General features: G+C 40.7%; 1 protein-coding gene and 1 long non-coding RNA gene across 9 annotated transcripts in view; both read left to right on the top strand.

Moving 5' to 3' along the window:
* E430024I08Rik overlaps positions 1-23,870 on the top strand; it is a 31,389-nt gene extending 7,519 nt beyond the window's left edge. For 3 of the 8 annotated variants that reach the window (XR_003950546.1, XR_003950545.1, XR_003950544.1), the window contains exons 3-8: positions 5,732-5,858; positions 6,078-6,138; positions 7,535-18,234; positions 18,453-18,513; positions 20,278-20,327; positions 22,683-23,870. This is a non-coding gene — a long non-coding RNA (RIKEN cDNA E430024I08 gene). Of the gene's footprint in view, positions 1-5,682; positions 5,859-6,077; positions 6,139-7,534; positions 18,235-18,452; positions 18,514-19,324; positions 20,328-22,682 lie in introns of all 8 variants that reach the window. The other 5 variants (XR_001781001.2, XR_003950547.1, XR_003950542.1 and 2 more) reach the window with 5 other exon arrangements.
* LOC115488130 (zinc finger protein 120-like) lies at positions 17,108-23,836 on the top strand. The gene is made up of 2 exons (XM_030247499.1): positions 17,108-17,165; positions 20,451-23,836. Exons 1-2 carry the CDS (start codon positions 17,108-17,110, stop codon positions 21,317-21,319), a joined length of 927 nt encoding a protein of 308 aa, XP_030103359.1. The 3' UTR covers positions 21,320-23,836.
* Positions 23,871-24,000: the final 130 nt, after the last annotated feature.

Here is a 24,000-nt window from a genome sequence, read left to right as displayed (position 1 = left end):
CACTAGTTACAGGATTGTATACTTCTAAAGGATTATACGCTCACAGTCAGTGCTGTATCCATTACACAACAGCATGTCATTGACAGCTTAGGCACTGTCAATCTGCCCAATTCTTTCTCATGTGATTTTAATCTTTAATGCACTCTCATTTGGCAGATGAGCATGAGAGTTTCAGCCATCTTGTCTACAATACTGGTAGCAATAGAAAACGAAGGGCTGAAAGAACACAAAATGTTGCTGGAAAAAATCACCGTCAAAGGTTTTTATAACATTTATTAGTTTGTATGTGATTGGTTTTGTTTGTTTGTTTGTTTGTTTGTTTGTTTTGTCTTTGTAGCCAGAGTTGTTTTTGGCCATCCAGGTTGTGTAAGACTTGAGTTTCCTCTCCTGGTATGGGCTTCACGTTAAAGCAACCATTGATTCCGGACTCCAAAGAGTTGGATGCCACAATGCCCCTGCACATCTTGCAGGCAGAACAGATTTTACATGGCGGTTTTTTTAGGTGGGTTGATGTTCAGGATTCTCTTCCTATAGCCTGGAGAGTGTCTTTTCATCCCAAGAGACTAGAACACTAGAGTGCAGTCTCGAAGCCTGCAAACATGTCTGTATTCTGTGACCTATGTGGAAGCTGTCCTCAGCAATGGCTCTGTTGTCTGTTTTCAGAGAGTAACCTTCTGTCCTAGCATCACTCTGCATTGTTTAGGGATCCCCATGGGACCTTCTTTTCTTTTGTTTTTTGTTTTTTGTTTTCTTTCGAGAGAGGGCTTCTCTGTATAGCCCTGGCTGTCCTGGAACTCACTTTGTAGACCAGGCTGGCCTTGAATTCAGAAATCTGCCTGCCTTTACCTCCCGAGTGCTGGCATTAAAGGCATGTGCCACCATGCCCGGCTCCCATGGGACCTTCTAGGACAACAATTCAAGTGAATATAGCCCACTCTTACTGAAGCCCTGCCTGACCACAAAAGATGGCCATTTCAGATTCTGTATTCTCCATTACTAAAAGTCCTCACTAAGGTCACCCTCATAGACTCCAGAAAGTCACCCGTACACTAAGCTTCTATACTAATACCCAAGTGCCCCATAATTGTAGTCATTTCTCACTGCACTGGACTTCCTCTCACTCTTCAACGTCAGTCCACCCACAGAATCTATTCTAATTCCATGTCCAGGAAGATCTGTTCTTCTCTTGGGTAGCCTTCCTCTTTACCTAGTCTCTCTGGATAGGTAGCTTGATTAACATTTACCTAATAATTTATATCTGTTTTTAAATCAATGCATACCATATTTGCTGTTCTGGGTCTTAATCCTCACTTAGGAACTTTTTTCTAGTTGAATCTATTTTCTTGTAAATGTCATGCTGTTTTTTATTTGTCTGTGTTGTCCAATCTTTGTGAATCTCTGCATCTGTTTCAGTCAGATGCTGTGTAGGCTCCTTTCTGCATGTATACAAGTATTCCACCCTATAGGTGGAACAACAATATGAACTAATCAGTACCCCCAGAGCTCTAGTCTCTAGCTGCATATGTAGCAGAAGATGGCCTAGTCAGCCATCGTTGGGAAGAGAGGCCCTTTGGTCTAGCAAACTTTATATGTCCCAGTACAGGGGAAAGCCAGGGCCAAGAAGTGGGAGTGACTGGGTAAGGGAGCAGAGTGGGAGGAGGGTATAGGAGAATTTTGGGATAGCATTTGAAATGTAAACAAAGAAAATATCTAAAAAAAAAAAAGGGAGAAGAATAAAATGAATGAAAATATGAATAAATAAATAAAGAAATAAATAGTTTTCCAAGTAATATCAGGGATTGATGCTTGTCCATGGGATGAGTCTCAAGTTGGGTAAGGTATAGTTTGGCCCTTCCCTTAGTGTCTGCTCCATCTTGTGCCTGCATTTCTTTTTCTTCCTTTTCTTTTTTTCTTTATTTCCTTCTTTCTTAATATTTATTTATTTATTATTAGTACACTGTAGCTGTTTTGACACACCCAGAAGAGGGCATCAGATCTCATTACTGTTGCTTGTGAGCCACCATTTAGTTGCTGGGATTTGAACTCAGGACCTTCAGAAGAACAGTCAGTGCTCTTAACCACTGAGCCATCTCCAGCCCCTGTGCCTGCATTTCTTGTTACAGGACAAATTTTAGGTAGAAAGTTTTATGGTTCAGGTGGTGTCCTTAAATCTCCACTGGCTGTCAATCCTGGCTGCAGGAAGTGGCCATCTCACGTTCCACAAGTCACTGCTATGAGTCTCAGTCATGTTACCCCCATACACTCCTGGGTGCCTTTTATATCTATGGTCTCCTTCACATTCTAAAGATTCCTCTACTTTCCCCCTCCCCACACACACACCCACACACACCCCCATCCCTGCCAGCTGCAGATTTCCTGGATCTATGGCCCTCTCTCCTGTCTCTTACCACACCTGTTCCTAACCGTTCCCCTTTCCCATTTCCAGTGCTGCTTTCCAACAATTTCCTTGTCTACATCTCTCTCCTATGACTGTTTTATTCTGCCTTCTGAGTGAGATTCAACCATGCTTACTTCAGTTAGCTTCTTTGGGTCTGTGGAATGTAGCATTGATAACCTGTACTTTATGGTTAATATTTACTTGTGAGTGAATACATACATGCATTACCGTTTGGGTCTGGATTACTTTTCTAGTTCTGTTCAAGTGCTTGCAAGTTTCATGATGTCCTTGTTTTTAATAGCTGAATATTATTCCTTTGTTAAAATGAACTACATCTTCTGTAACCACTGTTCTGTTGAGGGACATCTGGGTTGTTTCCAGTTTCCAGCTCTTATTAATAGAACTGCTACCAACATAGTAGAGCACATGCCATTGTCCGTATATGTCTAAGAAGGTGCCCTAAGGGTAACACTCCTTTTATTCGGCTTGTATTAATGGAAGGAATAAGCAAAGTGATTCCAAGTCACTGGAAGGAACTTCAAATAAAACCTCCCCAACTGTGGCCAAGCATGGGAGGGTCCATCAACTTAGAAGCCAAACTTGACAGGATCACCCATATTGTGCTGCTTCTGCAAACTGAAAGATGAGAAATTCCAGGTTATGAACACTATATTTTCAATTCAGCACTATTCCATCCATCTTTTGGCAGAGTCAGAGCCCCGGTGAAGATTCTATGAGGGTTCATTGTATTGAATTTATGATGATGAAGATTGAGTTGCATTTTGCAGAAAAGAGATGTTGAGATATCTAAGGCATTGAGAAATCTGTCATGCAGAGATGCACATAGGGAGAGGGAATACCCAAACTGATGAGAAGTTACAGGAATTGGACCATCTAAGCCCTTAGAAAGTGAAGTCCAGTGTGTCTCAAACAAAGGTATATGATTCGGTGTTTGCCCTGCTGTGTTTCTTGCCTTGGTCCAATCTCTCCTCCCTATGTGAAGAAGCCTATCTATTGGAATGGGAAGGGGTATTCTGGGCCATTGTATGCCTGAAAGATATAACGTGTGTTCTGATTTTGACAGAAGTGGAAGTCAAGACATTACCCTGAGTATCAAAGAGGCTTAAACATTTCATCAGTGTAGGAGCTTCTACAGACTATTAGAATCATTGAAGTTACACTGAATGCATTTTCATCACAGGGGGAATATGAGCCTCTAGTGCCTATCGTCAGAATGGAGTTTATTGAAACAAAATGTTCCTAGATAAGTTGATGTCTTTGAATCCTTGTCTGTCCTTCTTGGCTCTCTTTCGGGAGCTTATAGATGCTCTCTTAGGAGGAGCCTTTCCAGATTTTTTATTAGGGGATAGGGTTTGTTTCTGTGGACTCAACAAATTCCTTTCTTTTTTATTTCTTCAATAATTTATATATTTATTATCTTGGGGAGTCACGGTTCCCACTCCAGGTCACCCCCTTCATAGAGTCCCTATCCCCAGTCCCCTCTGATTCTCCTTTGAGTGGCTGTGGGCCTTCCTGTTTATCCCCAAATTATGGCTCATTAAGTGTCTGTCCCGATAGGTGTGTCCTCTGTCATTGAAGCCAGACAGGACAGTGTCCTTAAGGGAACAGATTCTAAAGATAGTCAAGAGCTTTAGGGACAGCCTGTACTCCAGTTGTTGGGAGACCCACATGAAGTCTGAGCTGCATATCTGCTACGTATGTGCCAGGAACCTTAGTCCAGTCTTTAGTGGGTGGCTCAGCTTCTGAGTGTCCCCAGAAGCTACTCATCCTAGGCATGTGTAGTGAGTCCAGACTAATGAGTCTGTTAGTCTTCCTGGGGAGTTCCTACCCCATTAAGGCTCTTCAGTCCTTCCCTGCACTTTCATAAGAGTCCCCAAGGTTTGTTTAATATTTGGCTATGACTTCTGTTCTTTGTGCCTACTGTGTCGTGGTTGAAACTGGTCATTCAGCTTTCTTCTCATGCTCTCATACTTTCACCATTTGAACTCTGTCCCTAAATCACCTAGGATACTGTAGAAGCATTTCCTGATCAATACTAAGCCATTTTGCAAGCTTGGTGCGTTTTTTATTTTTAATTTTATTCCTTTTGTTTTCGTTTTTCAAGACAATAGTTTCTCTGTGTAGCCTTTCCTCTTCTGAAGGGGATTAGATATGGGCCAACATGCTTGCATGATTTTGTTTTGATGTTATTAGCTTATGTGCTTGGAATGTAAGTTTTTGTGCATGCAAGCGTATGCTGCTGTGCAGATCTTCATCCACATCTTGAAGTTTGAAGTTTGACCAAGAATATACATAGTAGATTCTCTTTCTCATGATGGCATGTGTTCATGACATCAATACTTACCCAAGGCTTCAGAGTAATTGGATTGTTGGTGTGTGACATTTTTCCTACCCGTTGAATTTTTCCAAAGATTATGAGGGTTTTGCCAGTGTGCATGTATATGACTATCATGTGTGCCTCATCTTTACTGTTGTCAGATGACAGCCTCAGAACACTTAAACTTGAAGTAATGAGCAGTTGTGGGTCCTCATGTAAATACTGGCCATTGACCTCCTTTGTGGAAGACCAGAAAGAGCTTTCCACTGCAGAGCTATCTCCCTGCCCTATGTTGCTCATTTATGATCCACATTTATATTACTGGTATTTTCATCTGTCCATTTGTATCTGTTTAAACATACGTTTAAAAATACATTCTCTTTTATAAAATTTATTTCCGTTTAAACTGGTTTCTGCCAAATGACTACAGAACTATATAATGTAGTGAATGTATAATTCTTTTTAGGAACTTCAGTAAAGACCTCTGAATTCTTTCTATGTTTTTTGCTGGCTTGATTCCATTTTGCAGGGGAATGAAGGTCTTAATATGTACCTTTGTTGCCCAGGAACTCATTGCATAGCTTAGACTGGCATCAAACTCAATGACCTATACCTGCCTGTACCTCTGGGATTAAAGACATGAGTAAATACACCCATCTTGCCTATCATTTTTATACTTTGTGATTAGTCATACAATGTCTCTGATGTGTGCTTAATAATGTTGATTTGTTTGCCTCTCTTCTTCTCCCTCTCTATCAATTGTAATTTGTCTTCCAACGCTGTATCCTATTCAAAGCATTCAGAAGTGACACAGGTGAACCTCATAGTTCAGTTTCCTTCTAAAATAACTTGCTGATTAGATTGTAAAATCTCTGTCAGGAAATAGTGGAGGAAGCACCAGAAGTATATGTATATATTGTCAAGGAGGCATACATTTATTTTACAGTGATGTCAGGATTATGCTTTGTGTTGTCCAAATCTATGGGATATTTTAGGATGCAGTGACTTATGATGATGTGCGTGTGAACTTCACTGGGGAAGAGTGGGATTTGCTGGATCCTTCCCAGAAAAGTCTCTATGAAGAGGTGATGCAGGAGACCTACCAGAACATCACTGCTATAGGTAAGACTGAATTTCCTCTTGCTTTTCTGAATAAGGAACAAATATTTCTTTGTTATTGATCCTCTGTTGTTTCAATTGAAGAGGAGGACGAATGAGCTGAAGAAATCAGGTTCATGGAATGTTCACTGTAGCTTTCACAGTACTGTGAAAATTCACAGTAACTTGAATTTTGCCTTATTTTCAATACTATATCATTCATTTTCTGGTACTTTGTTTTAGGCTACAAGTGGGAAGACCATCATATTGAAGAACATTGTCAAAGTTCTAGAAGACATGAAAGGTAATTTTCATGTGCAAGCTGATATAAATATGCCTCTGAGGAAATTTTAGTATGTCCTGGAAGGTCTAAAGAAAAGCAAGAGTGTAAAATATCAGTCCTTTAAGTGTAGCTATGATTATAATATTTTCGCAGCACCATGTACCTCAATGTCAGTTACCTGGCTCATGTTTACAGGCATTCCTCTAATAAAAAAAAGACGAGGAAATAGTAACCTAACCTATACCTTTATTTGATTTGTAGCTGCATTAGAGTTATGCTGTAGAACTACCAATTATTTAGTCTCATAACTCTTACACATTGCAAAAGGTATACACATTGAAAAAGCTATAAGTATATGTCCAAATCCTTTTTTCCTTTAAAGAGTACATGCCCCATACCTCACTTCACATACCCCCCCTTTTTTTTTTCAAATAATTATTTATGTATAGGAGTACACTGAAGCTGTCTTCAGACACACCAAAAGAGAGCATCAGATCCCATTACAGATGGTTTTGAGCAGCCATGTGGTTGCTGGGAGTCGAACTCATGACCTCTGGAAGAGCAGTCAGTGTTCTTAACCACTGAGCCATCTTTCCAGCTCCCATCTAAAACCTTCTAATAAGCAAATAGTCCATGGTAAAGTTGGTGATGCTCATATACTTGTAGTGACATTGCTAAGTTTATTGAGAGGGCAGTTTATGAGAGTCAAGAATGTTGCAATGAAGAAACTTAATCCATATTCCACCTGTCGATGAGGAGCAAAGAATCAAACTGTGAATGCAATGGGGAGACTTTTCATTTGTTAGTCTTCTTTTAATACATATATCATGTGTCACAATGGATAAAAGCCATGTGAACATAGAAAATTGAAAGAGGCAATTTCCCTGTTTCTGTCTCAAAACAATGAGAAGATATGTAGTATTATACCTTTGGTAGACTCTCTGAATATGATACCAGTTTGCAATTAATTGGTTTTCTGAGGTTACTGGGAATATACCCCAAGTCCCAGTGCAGAAAATATCTAAGATACTAGGTATTTGGCAATTCTTCTCTTTGTCCTGGCTCACTTTGCAAATGTGGTTTGACTCATACTCTATGAAAAGTTATGAATGCAGTCAATGTGTTAAGGCTTTGAGTTGTTCCATTGTTCTTCATATATGCGAAATACAGCATTTAAAAATCTTATATATACAAAGGATTTTATAAATGTGAGCCGTGTAGTAAATGCTCTTACCATGATGGATTTCTTCAAAAGTGTAAAATAACCCATAATAAGGGGGACACCATGAACATAAACAAAGTGATAAAACCTTAAGATCTGATTCATCTTTACCATTAGACTAAATTATGAAATTCATAAAACTGTTAAAACTTTTGAATATGGTGAAGCTTTAACATGGGCCAATTATCGTTACAGGCATGAAAAAATTCATATTGGAGAGAAACCGTATGAACGTAACCAATGTGGTAAAGCCTTTGGAAGTGACAATCATCTCCAAGTACATAAAAGAACAAATACTGGAGAGAAACCTTATGAATGTAATCAATGTGGTAAAGCCTTTTCACAACAGAGTAGTCTCCAGTATCATAAAAGAACACATGCTGGACAGAAACCTTATGAATGTAATCAGTGCGGTAAAGCCTTGTCATGTCAAAGAAGTCTCCAATATCATAAAAGAACACATACTGGAGAGAAAACTTGTGAATGTAATCAGTGTGGTAAAGCTTTTGTAAGACCCAGTCAACTCCAAAAACATAAAGGAACACATACTGGGGAGAAACCCTATGAATGTAATCAGTGTGGTAAAGCCTTTGCACATCACAATAATCTCCAATATCATAAAAGAACACATACTGGAGAGAAACCTTATGAATGCGATCAATGTGGAAAAGCCTTTGCAGTTCAGTATAGTCTCCAATATCATAAAAGAAGACATACTGGAGAGAAACCTTATGAATGTAATGAATGTGGTGAAACCTTTGCATTTCAGTATAGTCTTCAATACCATAAAAGTACACATACTGGAGAGAAACCTTATGAATGTAATCAATGTGGTAAAGCATTTCCACATCACAATAATCTCCAAAACCATAAAAGAATACATAGTGGAGAGAAACCTTATGAATGTAATCAATGTGGTAAAGCTTTTGCAAGAACCGGTCAACTCCAAACCCATAAAAGAACACATACTGGAGAGAAACCTCATGAGTGTGATCAATGTGGTAAAGCCTTTGCACTTCAGTATAATCTCCAAAAACATAAAAGAATACATACTGGAGAGAAACCTTATCAGTGTACTCAATGTGATAAAGCATTTTCACAACACAGTAGTCTTCAATATCATAAAAGAACACATACTGGAGAGAAACCTTATGAGTGTGATCAATGTCGTAAAGCCTTTGCATGGCAATATAGTCTCTATATACATAAAAGAATACATACTGGAGAGAAACCTTATGAGTGTAATCAATGTGGTAAAGCCTTTGCACATCACACTAGTCTCCAATATCATAAAAGAACACATACTGGAGAGAAACCTTATCAGTGTGATCAGTGTGGTAAAGCATTTGCTCATCAAAATAATCTCCAATATCATAAACGAACACATACTGGAGAAAATCCTTATGAATGCAATCAATGTGGTAAAGCCTTTGCAAGTCACACTCATCTCCAAGTACATGAAAGAACACATTTTAGAAAAAAACCTTAGAATGCAATCAATGTTGTAAAGACTTTGGATATAAGACTAATCTCCAAAGACATAAAGGAACATATACTGGACAGAAACCTCATGGATGTAATCAATGTGGTAAAGCATTTGCAACTCACAGTCATCTACAACGACATAAAAGAACACAGAGGAGAGAAACTGGTTATTGTTTACATACTGACATAAGAAGATACAAGTATGTATCAAATTGACAATGGATGGATTGTGATTGCTACTCTTGGTTTTCAATATAAGATCTAAAGTGAAAGCATAGGTCCAGGCATGGTGGTACATGCCCTTGAACCCTAGGAGATGAGCATCAAGCAGATCTCTGAGTTCAAGTCCATCCTGATACAGAACAAGTTTCAGGTGAAGAAAAGCTAAGGTCTAGGCCTGTGGATACAGAGCCTTGCAGATCTCTGAGTTCAAGGTCAATATATAGAGCAAGTTCCAGGACAGCCAAGCTGAGGAAGTAAAGGATTTGGAGAACTGAAAACTGGTGATAATGTAATAGAAGAGGCCAGGTCCCAGGCCCACAAAGCAGCAGAACTCAGCAGCTTTGTCCATGTGGCTCTGACTTTAGAGGTAAGAATAGAAGGGACTACTGGGAAAATGGAAGCTTGTTAGCTGTAGCTGAGAAATTAGAAGTGATGATGAAGACACCAACATCATTGAGATGAAAGCTTCTAGGAAATGATTTCTGAGAGGACAAAGAAACTGTGTTCCAGAGATAGACAGGATTGTACCTTGTGTTGCAGCTGAACATGGTTTCATGTAAGAATCACCCAGGTGGTACTGGTTTTGAAGGCATGACGGTGTCATGAGGAGCAGCTGAGGCTTGGACCAATGAAGGGAGCATAAGTGAGGCTATCACTGAAGCCTAGTTGCAGGAGAAGAACCCAACATATTGAAGATGCCAGTCCAATGGGATGAGCAGAAAGAACAGCCCAGTAGAGCGGAGTCAACCAGAGCTTAGAGTGATACAGACAGCAGAGCTGAAGAAGTGACCTTATCTCTTTGGAGGATAGCAGAAGATCATGTGTGGATCCAAGACATTGGAACAAGAAACTGTAACACTGAGGTTACCTTGGAGACCCCAAGATCTTGGAAATGCCAGAGCTCTGGGGTACCTGCTCAGGAAAACCAGCCAAAGAGAAAGAATTGTGCTGCAGTGAACTAAGCAGAAAGGAGTTGGAGATCTGAAGAATGCTTTAACATCACTCATGGAGATGCAGTTTGGAGATTTCCAAGCTGGCTTTTGGTTTTTGTTTTGGTCCATTATTTCCTCGTGAGGACATTTAGGAATGGTGAAATCTATGTTGTGAAGTTGGAAGTATATGATCTGCTTTTAGATTTTTCTTTTTTAGGGGATTACAGTTACATTGAATGAATCTCAGAAGAGACTTTGACCTTTGGACTTTTAACATTTTTGAGACTGGTGTAGATGATGGGGACTTTTGAAGTTGGACCTCATGTATTTTTCATTATGCATGTTTAAATATGGTCCTCATACGTTCTTGTACTCCAACATGGTTATGGGGGCCAGTGAGTGGAATATGGGAGTTTGAATATACTTGTCACAGGGAGTGGCTCTATTAAGAGGTGTGACCTTGTTGGAGGAAGTGGATATCTCTGGGGATGGACTTTGAAGCTCCACCTAGTACAAAACAGACCCTCCTATTCCCTCCCTGGAAGACAGTTTCTTCCTGGCTGCCTTTGGATCAAAGTGCAGAACTCTCAGCTCCTTCTCCAGCATCATGTCTGCCTGCATGCTGCTGTGCTTCCTGCTATGATGAAAATGGACTAAACCTCTGAAACTGTAAGCCAGCCCCAATTAAAGGTTTGCTTTAATGAGAGTTGCCTTGGTCATGATGTCTATTCCTAGCAATGGCAACACTAAGACAGAAACCTTGGGAGTGTATTTAATATGGTGAAGCCTTTGCACAATTCTGTAGGCTTCATCATCATGAAAGAATATGTACTGGAGCCAGACAGTGGTGGTGCATGCCTTTAATCCCAGCACTTGGGAGGAAGATGCAGGCGGACTTCTGAGTTCTCATCCAGCCTGGTCTACTGAGTGATTTCCAGGACAGCCTGGGCTATAGAGAGAAACCCTGTCTTGAAAAACCAAAACACAACAAAAGAGTATGTACTGGAGAGAAACCTTTTGAATGTACTTACTATGGTCAAGCTTCTTCCTACGGTTAAGAAGGAATGACTTTGACAGATATAGTTCTCATTCTCTGTCTTTAGAACGTGAGCATCACACAGGAGTTCATGACAAGCTCATTCTTGGACCCTATCTACATGTGTTAAATCAGAAGTTTTGCTCTCAGTATATGACCTCTAGAAAAATAATTAAAGGTGGCCCCTGAACTCTTTATTTCTGACTCTCCAGTTACTACTAATCTATCTTTCAAGCAGAGGCCCCATGTCCTTGAGCTCTCTTTGGGAGCAGAGGTGATCAGAAAGGTAGTCAAGGGCTCTGAAGCCCCTCAGGAACACTAGTGGTTTCAGGCAACACCAGCCCCACTGAAGCACACACACAAAATCGTGTTGAGGATTAATCTAATGTGTGCTCTCTGACTCAGCGTTTGCAACTAGCAGCTAGAACTTGCCATATCCACCCAACAAACCCCATACACATCTAGGAAACTTCTGCAGCTCAGAAACTCCTGTTGCACCTGAAATTGGATTTCCCAGAATCATACAATGTATACTGACCACTGTTTTTCCTCCGTGTAATCCTCATAAGTCTAGCCTACCTTCCCTTTTCCCCAGATCCACTCTCCCTGCTCCATTTTCTCTTCAGAAAAGAACAAACCTCCAAGAGTAGAGAGCCTAAGAAGACCAAACAAGATGCAAAACAAAAGGCAATAGACCTCATACTGAGTCTGGACAAGGCCACTCAATAGGAAGAAGAGTTGCAAGAGCAGTTGAGGGAGTCAGAGCTACATCTTTTCTCACTGTGAGGATTCCCACACAAACACCAAGCTAACAGCCATAACATACCAGCAGAGAACTTGGTAGACACCCATGCAAACCCCATTTTTGCCATTTTGGTCCGTGTGAAATTTTTGGCCATCCAGATTGTGTAAGACTTGAGTTTCCTCTCCTGGTATGGGCTTCACGTTAAAGCAACCATTGATTCCTGACTCCAAAGAGTTGGATGCCACCATGCCCCTGCACATCTTGCAGGCAGGACAGATTTTACATGGAGGGTTTTTTAGGTGGGTTGATGTCCAGGCAGGATTCTCTTCCTATAGCCTGGAGAGTGTCTTTTCATCTCAAAGAGAACAGAACACTGGAGTGCAGTCTCCAAGCCTGCAAGCATGTCTGTATTCTGTGACCTATGTGGAAGTTGTCCTCAGCAATGGCCCTGCTGTCTGTTTTCAGAGAGTAACCTTCTCTCTTGTCCTTGTAATGTTTCGCCAGCAAAACACACTCGGACAACCAGATCCTCCTACGGCAAAGCTTTATTGCTTACTTATCAGGAAGACCTCGAATACAGGAAACTCAGTATTTATAACCCACAAAGAGCGGTTGGAGACCTGTCAGCTCCTGATGAGCTGCTCACTATCAGCCCAGATGACTGCCCTGGGACAGGCAGGGCACAAGGCATGGAAAAATACCCCAGCATATGCGCAGACTACTTGTTTACTAGTTAGAACACCGGATATCAGCGCCATCTTGTAATGGCGATTGCAAGAGCGGCTCCTCACACTTCTCTCCTAGCATCAATCTGCATTGTATAAGGATCCCCATGGGATCTTTTTGGCCAACAATTCAACTGAGTATAGCCCAGTCCCTTCCTACTGAAGCCCTGCCTGGTCATGATAGATGGCCAGTTCAGTCTCTATATTCTCTGTTACTAGGAGTCCTCACTAAGGTAATCCTCATAGATTTCAGGAAGTTACCAGTACACTAAGTTTCTATATTAACACCCAAGTGACCCATAATTCTAGTTTTTTCTCCCTACACTGGACTCCCTCTCACTCTGTCCTTGTTCATCTTTAGTCCACCCACAGAATTTATTCTAATTCCCCTTTCCAGGGAGATCCATTCTTCTCTCCTGTAGCCCTTCTCTTTACCTAGTCTCTCTGGGTCTATGGAATGTAGTTTGATTATCATTTACCTAATAATTTATATCTGTTTTTAAATCAAGGTATACCATACTTGTTTTTCTGGGTCTTGTTTCCCTCACTTAGGGTGATTATTTTTTTTCTACTTGAATCTATTTTCTTGTGAATTTTGTTCTGTTCTTTATTTGTCTGTGGTGTCCAATCTTTGTTTGTGAATCTCTGCATCTGTTTCAGTCAGCTGCTGTGTAGGCTCCTGTCTGCATGATACAAGTATTCTGAATAATATCAGGGATTGATGCTTGCCCATGGGATGAGTCTAAAGTTGGGTAAGGTATAGGTTGGCTCTTCCCTTCATGTCTGCTCCATCTTTGTACCTGCATTTCTTTCTTGCTTTCTTTCTTTCTTCCTTTCTTTTTTAGATTTATTTATTTATTATTTGTAAGTACACTGTACCTGTTTTGAGACACCCAGAAGAGGGCATCAGATCTCATTACTGTTGCTTGTGAGCCACCATTTAGTTGCTGGGATTTGAACTCAGGACCTTCAGAAGAACAGTCAGTGCTCTTAACCACTGAGCCATCTCCAGCCCCTGTGCCTGCATTTCTTGTTACAGGACAAATTTTGGGTAGAAAGTTTTATGGTTCAGGTGGTGTTCTTAAATCTCCACTGGCTGTCAATCCTGGCTGCAGGAAGTGGCCGATTCACATTCCACATCCCACTGCTATGAGTCTCAGTCATGTTACCCCATACACTCCTGGGTGCCTTTTATATCTATGGTCTCCTTCACATGCTGAAGATTCCTCTACTTCCCCCCTCCCCACACCCACACACACACCCACCCCCATCCCTGCCAGCTGCAGATTTCCTGGATCTATGGCCCTCTCTCCTGTCTCTTACCACACCTGTTCCTAACCGTTCCCCTTTCCCATTTCCAGTCCTGTTTTCCAACAATTTCCTTGTCTACATCTCTCTCCTATGACTGTTTTATTCTGCCTTCTGAGTGAGATTCAACCATGCTCACTTCAGTTAGCTTCTTTGGGTCTGTGTAATGTAGCATGGATAACCTGTACTTTATGGTTAATATTTACTTGTGAGTGAATACATACATGCATGTCCGTTTGGGTCTGGATTACTTTTCTAGTTCTGTTCATGTGCTTTCAAGTTTCATGATGTCCTTGTTCTTAATAGCTGAATATTATTCCTTGTTAAAATGAACTACATTTTCTGTAACCACTGTTCTGTTGAGTGACATCTGGGTTGTTTTCAGTTTCCAGCTATTATGAATAGAACTGATACGAACATAGTAGTGCACGTGCCATTGTCTGTATATGTCTAAGAAGGTGCCCTAAGGGTAACATTCCCTCCTGTTCGGCTTCTATTAATGGAAGGAGTAGGCAAAGTGATTCCTAGTCACTGGAAGGAACTTCAAATCAAACCTCCCCATCTGTGGTCCAAGCATGGGAGGGTTCATCAACTTAGAAGCCAAACTTGACAGGATCACCCATATTCTGCTGCTTCTGCAAATTGAAAGATGAGAAATTCCAGGTTATGAACACTTCCTCTATGTTTTCAATTCAGCACTATTCTATCCATCTTTTGGCAAAGTCAGAGCCCCGGTGAAGATTCTGTGAGGGTTCATTGTATTGAATTTATGATAATGAAGATTGAGTTGCATTTTTCGAACAAAAGATATTGATATTCCTAAGGCATTGAGAAATCTGTCATGCAGAGATGCACACAGGGAGAGGGAGTACCCAAACTGAGAGATGCATGAGAAGTTACAGGAATTGGATCATCTAAGCCTTTAGAAAGGGAACTCCAGTGTGTCTCAAACAAAGGTATATGATTCGGTGCTTGCTCTGCTGTATGTCTTGCCTTGGTCCAATCTCACGCCCCCCCCCCCCATGTGCACATGCCTATCTATTGGACAGGGAAGGGGTATTCTGTGCCATTGTATGTTGGTACAGAAGCACCTACAGACTATTAGGATCATTGAAGTTACACTGAATGCATTTTCATCACAGGAGGAATATGAGGCTATAGTGCCCAGGGGCAGAATTCAGTTGATTGTAACAAAATGTTCCTAGATATGTTGATGTCTTTGAACAGTTGTCTATCTTTTGTGGCTTTCTTTGGTGAGTTTATAGATGCTCTTTAGGAGGAGCCTTACCAGATCTTTTTTTTTTTTTCACTTTTTTCCATTCTCCTTTATTCCATAAACACCTAGTTACAAGTTGCACAAATCATTAATTTTTATAAAGGCAGAGAAGGGTAAAGGAAAGTGTTTCTGTGATGGGTGGGGGAAGGGACAAAGAATTGGAACTAGTCCACTTTCTCCACGGCCCTTATAGGACCATGGCATTTGCAGTGGGGCTCTGAGGAAGAAGTGGGCAAGGGTCAGGGGAGCTGAGGGACAGAGATCCCTAAACCCAGAGCTTTCCCCCAAACCCTTCGATGCGTGGCAGGGGCTCGGGAAGATGAGGCGGTTTGGAGATGGAGCAGCAACATGAGAACTCAAGGTAATGGATACAGGATGGGTGGGACACGCGGTGAGGGGTGAAGATGGAAACGTAGGTAAAGGGGGCAGTAGAAGGCTCTCCCTGAGACCCAGGGAGAGGCGGGGCCAGCTTGCCTGTAAATTTAATATTAAATTGTCTCCTGGTAAACCTTGGGTGCGCCGTCCCCAGTGTTGGAGTAGGAGATGACAGTGGAAGAGGAGAAAGTCTGGCAGTTGCCCCCGGCAGTCATGTGCTCCATCTTCCCAATCATGTAGTTCATCATCCCAAACATGTCCATGAAGCCGCCGGACATTCCCAAAATCCCGAAGGGAGAGACAACCCCAGCCTGCAGCCTGCGGCTGGCAGGCCTAGTTGCAGGCATGTTACCATCTGTGATGCTCAGGAAGGGGCTATATCCAAATCCGCCTGAGATCATGCGGCTCAGGTGCTGACGGTGAATTGCGAAGGGGTCCATCAGGAACATGGGACCTCGGGCTCCACGTCCCTCATTAAGCGGAACATCCTGATCTCAGCTCCAGGGGTCTCCACACAGTCCCCGACTCCTGCTCAGCGGCCCATCCGGCCAGCCTCTCCTCAGGGCGCTGCAGGACGCAGGGAGCAGGGATTGGTTCGCACAGCAGCATCTCGCCTACCGCACCGCCTCCTGCCTTCCGCTGCCACCTCCGTACCCTCCCCCCACCCACTTACCAGATCTTTTATTAGGGGATAGGATTCGTGTGTCTGTACACTCAACAGATTTCTTTCTTTTTTTATTTTTTGTTTCTCCAATAATTTATACATTTATTATCCTTCTGATCACTGTTCCCTCTCCAGGTCAAACCACCCCCACCCCCACCCCCCGTCCCTGTCCCCAATCCCCTTTGTTTCTCCTTTGAGTGGCTGTGGGCCCTCCAAGGTGTACCCCAATCATGGCACTTTAAGTACCTGTTGGGTTAGGTGCATCCTCTCCCACTGAGACCGTACATGGCATCTTACTTATGGGAACAGATTCCAAAGATAGTCAAGAGCTTTAGGGACAGCCTCTACTCCAGTTGTTGGGAGACCCACATGAAATCTGAGATGCATATCTGCTATGTATGTGCTAGGAATCTTAGTTCAGTCTGTGTATGCTCTTTGGTTGGTGGCTCAGACTCTGAGAGTACCCAAGGTTACAGGTTAATTGAGTCTGTTATTCTTCCTGGGGAGTTCCTACCCCATTAAGGCTCTTCAGTCCTTCCCTGCACTTTCATAAGAGTCCCCAAGGTTTGTTTAATATTTGGCTATGAATTCTGTTCTTTGTGGCTATTGTGTCGTGGTTGAAACTGGTCATTCAGCTGTCTTCTCATGCTCTCATACATTCACCATTTGGACTCTGTCCCTAAATCACCTAGGATACTGTAGAAGCATTTGCTGATCAATACTAAGCCATTTTGCAAGCTTGGTGCGTTTTTTATTTTTAATTTTATTCCTTTTGTTTTTGTTTTTCAAGACAAAAGTTTCTCTGTGTAGCCTTTCCTCTTCTGAAGGGGATTAGATATGGGCCAACATGCTTGCATGATTTTGTTTTTATATTATTAGCTTATGTGCTTGGAATGTAAGTTTTTGTACATGCAAGCGTATGCTGTTGTGCAGATCTTCATCCACATCTTGAAGTTTGAAGTTTGGCCAAGAATATACAGAGTAGATTCTCTTTCTCATGATGGCATGTGTTCATGACATCAATACTTACCCAAGGCTTCAGAGTCATTGGATTGCTGGTGTGTGACATTTTTTCCTACCTGTTGAATTTTTACAAAGAGTATGAGGGTTTTGCCAGTGTGCATATATATGACTATCATGTGTGCCTCATCTTTACTGTAGTCAGATGGCAGCCTCAGAACACTTAAACTTGAAGTAATGAGCAGTTGTGGGTCCTCATGTAAATACTGGCCATTGACCCCCTTTTTTTGTGGAAGACCAGAAAGAGCTTTCCACTGCAGAGCTATCTCCCTGCCCTATGTTGCTCATTTATGATCCACATTTATATTACTGGTATTTTCATCTGTCCATTTGTAATTGTTTAAACATACATTCTCTTTTATAAAATTTGTTTCCGTTTAAACTGGGGCATTTCAGGTTTCTGCCAGATGACTACAGACTGTATACTGTAGTGAATGTATAATTCTTTGTAGGAACTTCAGTAAAGACCTCTGAATTCTTTCTATGTTTTTTGTTGGCTTGATTCCATTTTGGAGGGGAATGAAGGTCTTAGTATGTACCTTTGTTGTCCTGGAACTTTTTGCTTAGCCCACGCTGACATCTAACTAAATGACATACACCTGCCTGTGCCTCTGGGATTAAATCCATGAGCAAACATATTCAGCTTGCCTATCATTTTTGTACTTTGTGATTGGTCATACAATGTCTCTGATGTGTGCTTAATAATGTTGATCTGTTTGCCTCTCTCCTTCCCCCTCTCTATCAATTGCAATTTGTCTTGCAAGGCTATATCCTATTCAAAGCATTCAGAAGTGACACAGGTGAAGCTCATAGTTCAGTTTCCTTCTAAAATAACTTGCTGATTAGATTGTAACTTCTCTGTCAGGAAATAGTGGAGGAAGCACCAGAAGTATATGTATATATTGTCAAGGAGGCATATATTTATTTACAGTGATGTCAGGATTATGCTTTGTGTTGTCCAAATCTATGGGATATTTTAGGATGCAGTGACTTATGATGATGTGCGTGTGAACTTCACTGAGGAAGAGTGGGATTTGCTGGATCCTTCCCAGAAAAGTCTCTATGAAGAGGTGATGCTGGAGACCTACCAGAACATCACTGCTATAGGTAAGACTGAATTTCCTCTTGCTTTTCTGAATAAGGGACAAATATTTCTTTGTTATTGATCCTCTGTTGTTTCAATTGAAGAGGAGGAAGAATGAGCTGAATAAATCAGGTTCATGGAATGTTCACTGTAGCTTTCCACTATTGTGAAAATTCACAGTAACTCGAATTTTGACTAATTTTCAATACTATATCATTCATTTTCTGGTACTGTGTTTTAGGCTACAATTGGGAAGACCATCATATTGAAGAACATTGTCAAAGTTCTAGAAGACATGAAAGGTAATTTTCATGTGCAAGCTGATATAAATATGCCTCTGAGGAAATTTTAGTATGTCCTGGAAGCTCTAAAGAAAAACAAGAGTGTAAAATATCAGTCCTTTAAGTGTAGCTATGATTATAATATTTTCACAGATCCATGTACCTCAATGTCAGTTACCTGACTTGTGTTTACGAGTGTCTTAGTTAGGGTTTTACTGCTGTGAACAGACACCATGACCAAGGCAAGTGTTATAAAAAACAACATTTAATTGGGGCTGGCTTACAGGTTCAGAGGTTCAGTCCATTATCATTAAGGTGGGAGCATGTCAGTATCCAGGCCAGCATGGTACAGGCAGAGCTGAGAGTTCTGTGTCTTCATCCAAAGGCGGCTAGTGGAAGACTGACTTCCAGGCAACTAGGGTGAGGATTTCATGCCCACACCCACAGTGACACACCCATTCTAACCAGGTCACACCTATTCCACCAAGGCCACACCTTCAGATGGTGCCACTCCCTGGTCCTAGGATATACAAACCATCACAACAAGGCATTCCTCTAAGAAAGAAAGACAAGGAAACAGTAACCTAACCAATACCTTTCTTTGATTTGTAGCTGCATTAGAACTATGCTGTAGAACTGTCAATCTGTTTTGTCTCATACCACTTTAATATTGCAAAAGGTGTACACATTGAAAAGGTTATATAAATATATGTCCAGGTTTTTTTTGCCCCTCCCCCCAGTTTGTTTTTTTTTTAAGAGTGCATGTCCCATACCTCACTTCACTTCACATATCTTCTTTTTTTTTTTAAAGAACTATTTATTTTATGTATAGGAGTACACTGAAGCTGTCTTCAGACATGCCAGAAGAGGGCATCAGATCCCATTACAGATGGTTTTAAGCAATCATGTGGTTGCTGGGAGTTGAACTCAGGACCTCTGGAAGATCAGTCAGTGCTCTTAACCACTGAGCCAACTTTCCAGCACCCATCCAAAACCGTCTAATAAGCAAATCATCCATGGTAAAGTTGGTGATGCTCATATTTGTAGTGACATTGCTAAGTTTATTGAGAGGGCAGTGTATGAGAGTCAAGAATGTTGTCATGGAGAAGCCTTATTCCATGTCCATGAGGAACAAATATCAAAGTGTGTGAATGCAATGTGGAAACTTCATTTGTTATTCTTCTTTTAATATGTATATCATGTGTCACAATGAATAAGAGCCATGTGAATATACAAAAATTAAATGAAGCAATGCCCCTGTTTCTGTCCTAGAATAACAAGAATATATGTAGTATTCTGCCTTTGTAGACATTCTGAATATGATACAAGCTTGCAATTAATTGGTTTTCTGAGTTTACTGGGAATATACCCAAAGTCACACTGCAGAAAATCCCTAAGGTACTAAGTATTTGGCAATTCTTCTCTTTGACCTGGTTCACTTTGCAAATGTGGTTTGACTCATACTATATGAAAAATTATGAATACAGTCAGTGTGGTAAGTCTTTGAGTTGTTCCATTGTTCTTCAGATATGTGATAATCATATAAAATTCTCACATACAAAAAGGATGTTATAAATGTGAGCCGTGTAATAAATGCTCTTATCATGATGGATTTCTTCAAAGATGTAAAACAACCCATAATGAGGGGGAACACCATGAAAATAAACAAAGTGATAACCTTAAGATCTGATTCATCTTTACCATTAGACCAAATTATGAAATTCATAAAACTATTAAAAAGTTTGAATATGGTAAAGTTTTAACATGTACCAATTATTGTTGCAGGAATGAAAGAAGTCGTATTGGAGAGAAACCCTATGAATGTTATCAATGTGGTAAAGCCTTTGCACGTCACAATCATCTCCAAATACATAAAAGAATACATACTGGAGAGAAACCTTATGAATGTAATCAATGTGGTAAAGCCTTTGCATGTCACAGTCGTCTCCAAAGACATAAAAGAACACATACTGGAGAGAAACCTTATGAATGTAATCAATGTGGCAAAGCTTTTGCACGTCACAGTCATCTCCAAAGACACGAAAAAACACATAATGCAGAGAAATCATATGAATGTAATCAATGTGGTAAAGCCTTTTCACAACAGAATAATCTCCAATATCATAAAAGAACGCATACTGGAGAGAAACCTTATCAGTGTAATCAATGTGGTAAAGCTTTTGCATTTCACAATAGTCTCCAGTATCATAAAAGAACACATACTGGAGAGAAACCTTATGAATGTAATCAATGTGGTAAAGCTTTTGCATTTCAGTATAGTCTCCAAAAACATACAAGAATACATACTGGAGAGAAACCTTATCAATGTGATCAATGTGGTAAAGCGTTTTCACATGTGATTCGTCTTCAATATCATAAAAGAACACATACTGGAGAGAAACCTTATGAGTGTAATCAATGCGGTAAAGCCTTTGCATTTCACAATAGTCTCCAAAAACATAAAAGAACACATACTGGAGAGAAACCGTATCAATGTAATCAATGTGGTAAAGCATTTTCACAACAGAGTAGTCTCCAATATCATAAAAGAACGCATACTGGAGAGAAACCTTATGAGTGTAATCAATGCGGTAAAGCCTTTGCATGTCACAATAGTCTCCAAAAACATAAAAGAACACATACTGGAGAGAAACTGTATCAATGTAATCAATGTGATAAAGCATTTGCACATCACAATAGTCTCCAATATCATAAAAGAACGCATACTGGAAAGAATCCTTATGAATGCAATCAATGTGGTAAAGCCTTTGCAAGTCACACTCATCACCAAGTACATGAAAGAACATATTTTAGAAAAAAACCTTAGAATGCAATCAATGTTGTAAAGACTTTGGATGTAAGACTAATCTCGAAAGACATAAAGGAATATATACTGGACAGAAACCTTATGAATGTAATCAATGTGGTAAAGCATTTACAACTCACAGTCATCTACAACGACATAAAAGAACACAGAGGAGAGAAACCTGGTTATTGTTTACATATTGACATAAGGAGATGCAAGTATGTATCAAATTGACAATGGATGGATTGTGATTGCTACTCTTGGTTTTCAATATAAGATCTAAAATGGAAAGCATAGGTCCAGGCATGGTGGTACATGCCCTTGAACCCTAGGAGATGAGCTTCAAGCAGATCTCTGAGTTCAAGTCCATCCTGATACAGAACAAGTTAAAGGTGAAGAAAAGCTTAGGTCTAGTCCTGTGGATACAGAGCCTTGCAGATCTCTGAGTTCAAGGTCAATATATAGAGCAAGTTCCAGGACAGCCAAGCTGAGGCAGTAAAGGAGTTGGAGAACAGAAAACTGGTCATAATGTAATAGAAGAGGCCATGTCCCAGGCCCAGAAAGCAGCAGAACTCAGCAGCTTTGTCCCTGTGGCTCTGACTTTAGAGGTAAGAATAGAAGGGACTACTGGGAAAATTGAAGCTTGTTAGCTGTAGCTGAGAAATTAGAAGTGATGAAGAAGAGACCAGCATCACTGAGGTGAAATCTTCTAGGAAGTGTATTCTGAGAGGACAAAGAAACTCTGTTCCAGAGATAGCCAGAATTGTACCTTGTGTTGCAGCTGAACTTGGTCTCATGTAAGAATCACCCAGGTGGTACTGGTTTTGAAGGCATGACGGTGTCATGAGGAGCAGCTGAGGCTTGGACTCATGAAGGGAACATAAGTGACTAGGCTATCAGTGAAGCCTAGATGCAGAAGAACCCAACATATTGAAGATGCCAGTCCAATGGGATGAGCAGAAAGAACAACAGCAGTAAAGTGGAGTCAACCAGAGCTTAGAGCAATACAGAGGTCAGAGCTGGAGAAGTGACCTTATCTCTTTGGAGGATAGCAGAAGATCATGTGTGGATCCAAGACATTGGAACAAGAAACTGTAACACTGAGGTTACCTTGGAGACCCCAAGATCTTTGAGATGCCAGAGCTGTGGGGTACCTGCTCATGAAAACCAGCCAAAGAGAAAGAATTATGCTGCAGTGAACAAAGCAGAAAAGAGTTGGAGATCTGAAGAATGCTTTAACATCAGACATGGAGATGTAGTTTGGAGATTTCCAAGCTGGCTTTTGGTTTTGTTTTGGTCCAGTATTTCCTCATGACACTTAGGAATGGTGAAATATATCTTGTGAAGTTGGAAGTATATGATCTGTTTTTATTTTCTTTTTTAGGGGATTACAGTTACATGATTGGATGACTCTCAGAAGAGACTGTGACCTTTGGACTTTTAACATATTTGAGACTGGTATAGATGATGGGGACTTTTGAAGTTTGACCACATGTATTTTCCATTATGCCATGTTTAAGAATGGTTCCCATACATTCCTGTACTCCAACAAGCTTATGGGGCCAGTAAGTGGAATGTGGGAGTTTGAATTTGCTTGTCACAAGGAGTGGCTCTATTAAGAGGTGTGACCTTGTTGGAGGAAGTGGATATCTCTGGGGGTGGACTTTCAAGCTCCACCAAGTGCAAAACAGACCCTCCAATTCCCTCCCTGGAAGACAGTTTCTTCCTGGCTGCCTTTGGATCAAAATGCAGAACTTACAGCTCTTTCTCCAGCATCATGACTTCTTGCATGCTGCCATGCTTCCTGCTATGATGAAAAATGGACTAAACCTCTGAAACTGTAAGCCAGCCCCAATTAAAGGTTTGCTTTAATGAGAGTTGCCTTGGTCATGATGTCTATTCCTAGCAATGGCAACACTAAGACAGAAACCTTGGGAGTGTATTTAATATGGTGAAGCCTTTGCACAATTCTATAGGCTTCATCATCATGAAAGAATATGTACTAGAGCCAGACAGTGGTGGTGCATGCCTTTAATCCCAGCACTTGGGAGGAAGATGCAGGTGGACTTCTGAGTTCTCGGCCAGCCTGGTCTACTGAGTGAGTTCCAGGACAGCCTGGGCTATATAGAGAAACCCTGTCTCAAACAACCAAAAACAAAAACAAAAAACAAACCAACAAACAAAAGAATATGTACTGGAGAGAAACCTTTTGAATGTACTTACTATCGTTAAGGTTCTTCCTATGGTTAAGAAGGAATGACTTTGACAGATACAGTTCTCATTCTGTGTCTTTAGAACCTGAGCATCACACAGGAGTTCATGACAAGCTCATCTTTGGACCCTGTCTACATGTGTTAAATCAGAAGTTTTGCTCTTTGCAATGTGAAATCTGTATCATGCAGGAAACAAGCCCAGGTCACTTTATTATCTTGTATTAGTTCTCACGACTTTGCATTGAGGAATTACATTTTCCTGCTTACTTAATTCCAAAGGAGTTGTCTTGCTTCTCTTTAATGAAAACTAAACTCTGTTAAACAACTATATAAAAAATAAAAATACATATGTAACTTTATACAATATTGCTACATTAATTTTATATGAAACATATACAAAGTGATACATAAAAATGTTAAATGTCTAAATCCATTCTCCAAAGCAAAAATAAAAGGGTCACCATCTAAGTAAGCTTGGTTATTTGATAA

The sequence above is a fragment of the Mus musculus genome, chromosome 13 (genome assembly GCF_000001635.26).
Source record: "Mus musculus strain C57BL/6J chromosome 13, GRCm38.p6 C57BL/6J".
In the NCBI taxonomy this organism is placed as follows: domain Eukaryota; kingdom Metazoa; phylum Chordata; class Mammalia; order Rodentia; family Muridae; genus Mus; species Mus musculus.
This window is presented reverse-complemented; position numbering and strand designations above follow the sequence as displayed.

Bases quoted from the DNA above. Each gene is read 5' to 3' on its own strand.
- LOC115488130 (XM_030247499.1), top strand. From the start codon at position 17,108: ATGGCATGTGTTCATGACATCAATACTTACCCAAGGCTTCAGAGTCAT. The intron at 17,166-20,450 runs GTGTGTGACATT...TCCAAAGACATA, and splicing joins TCAGAGTCATTGGATTGCTG to AAAGAACACATACTGGAGAG.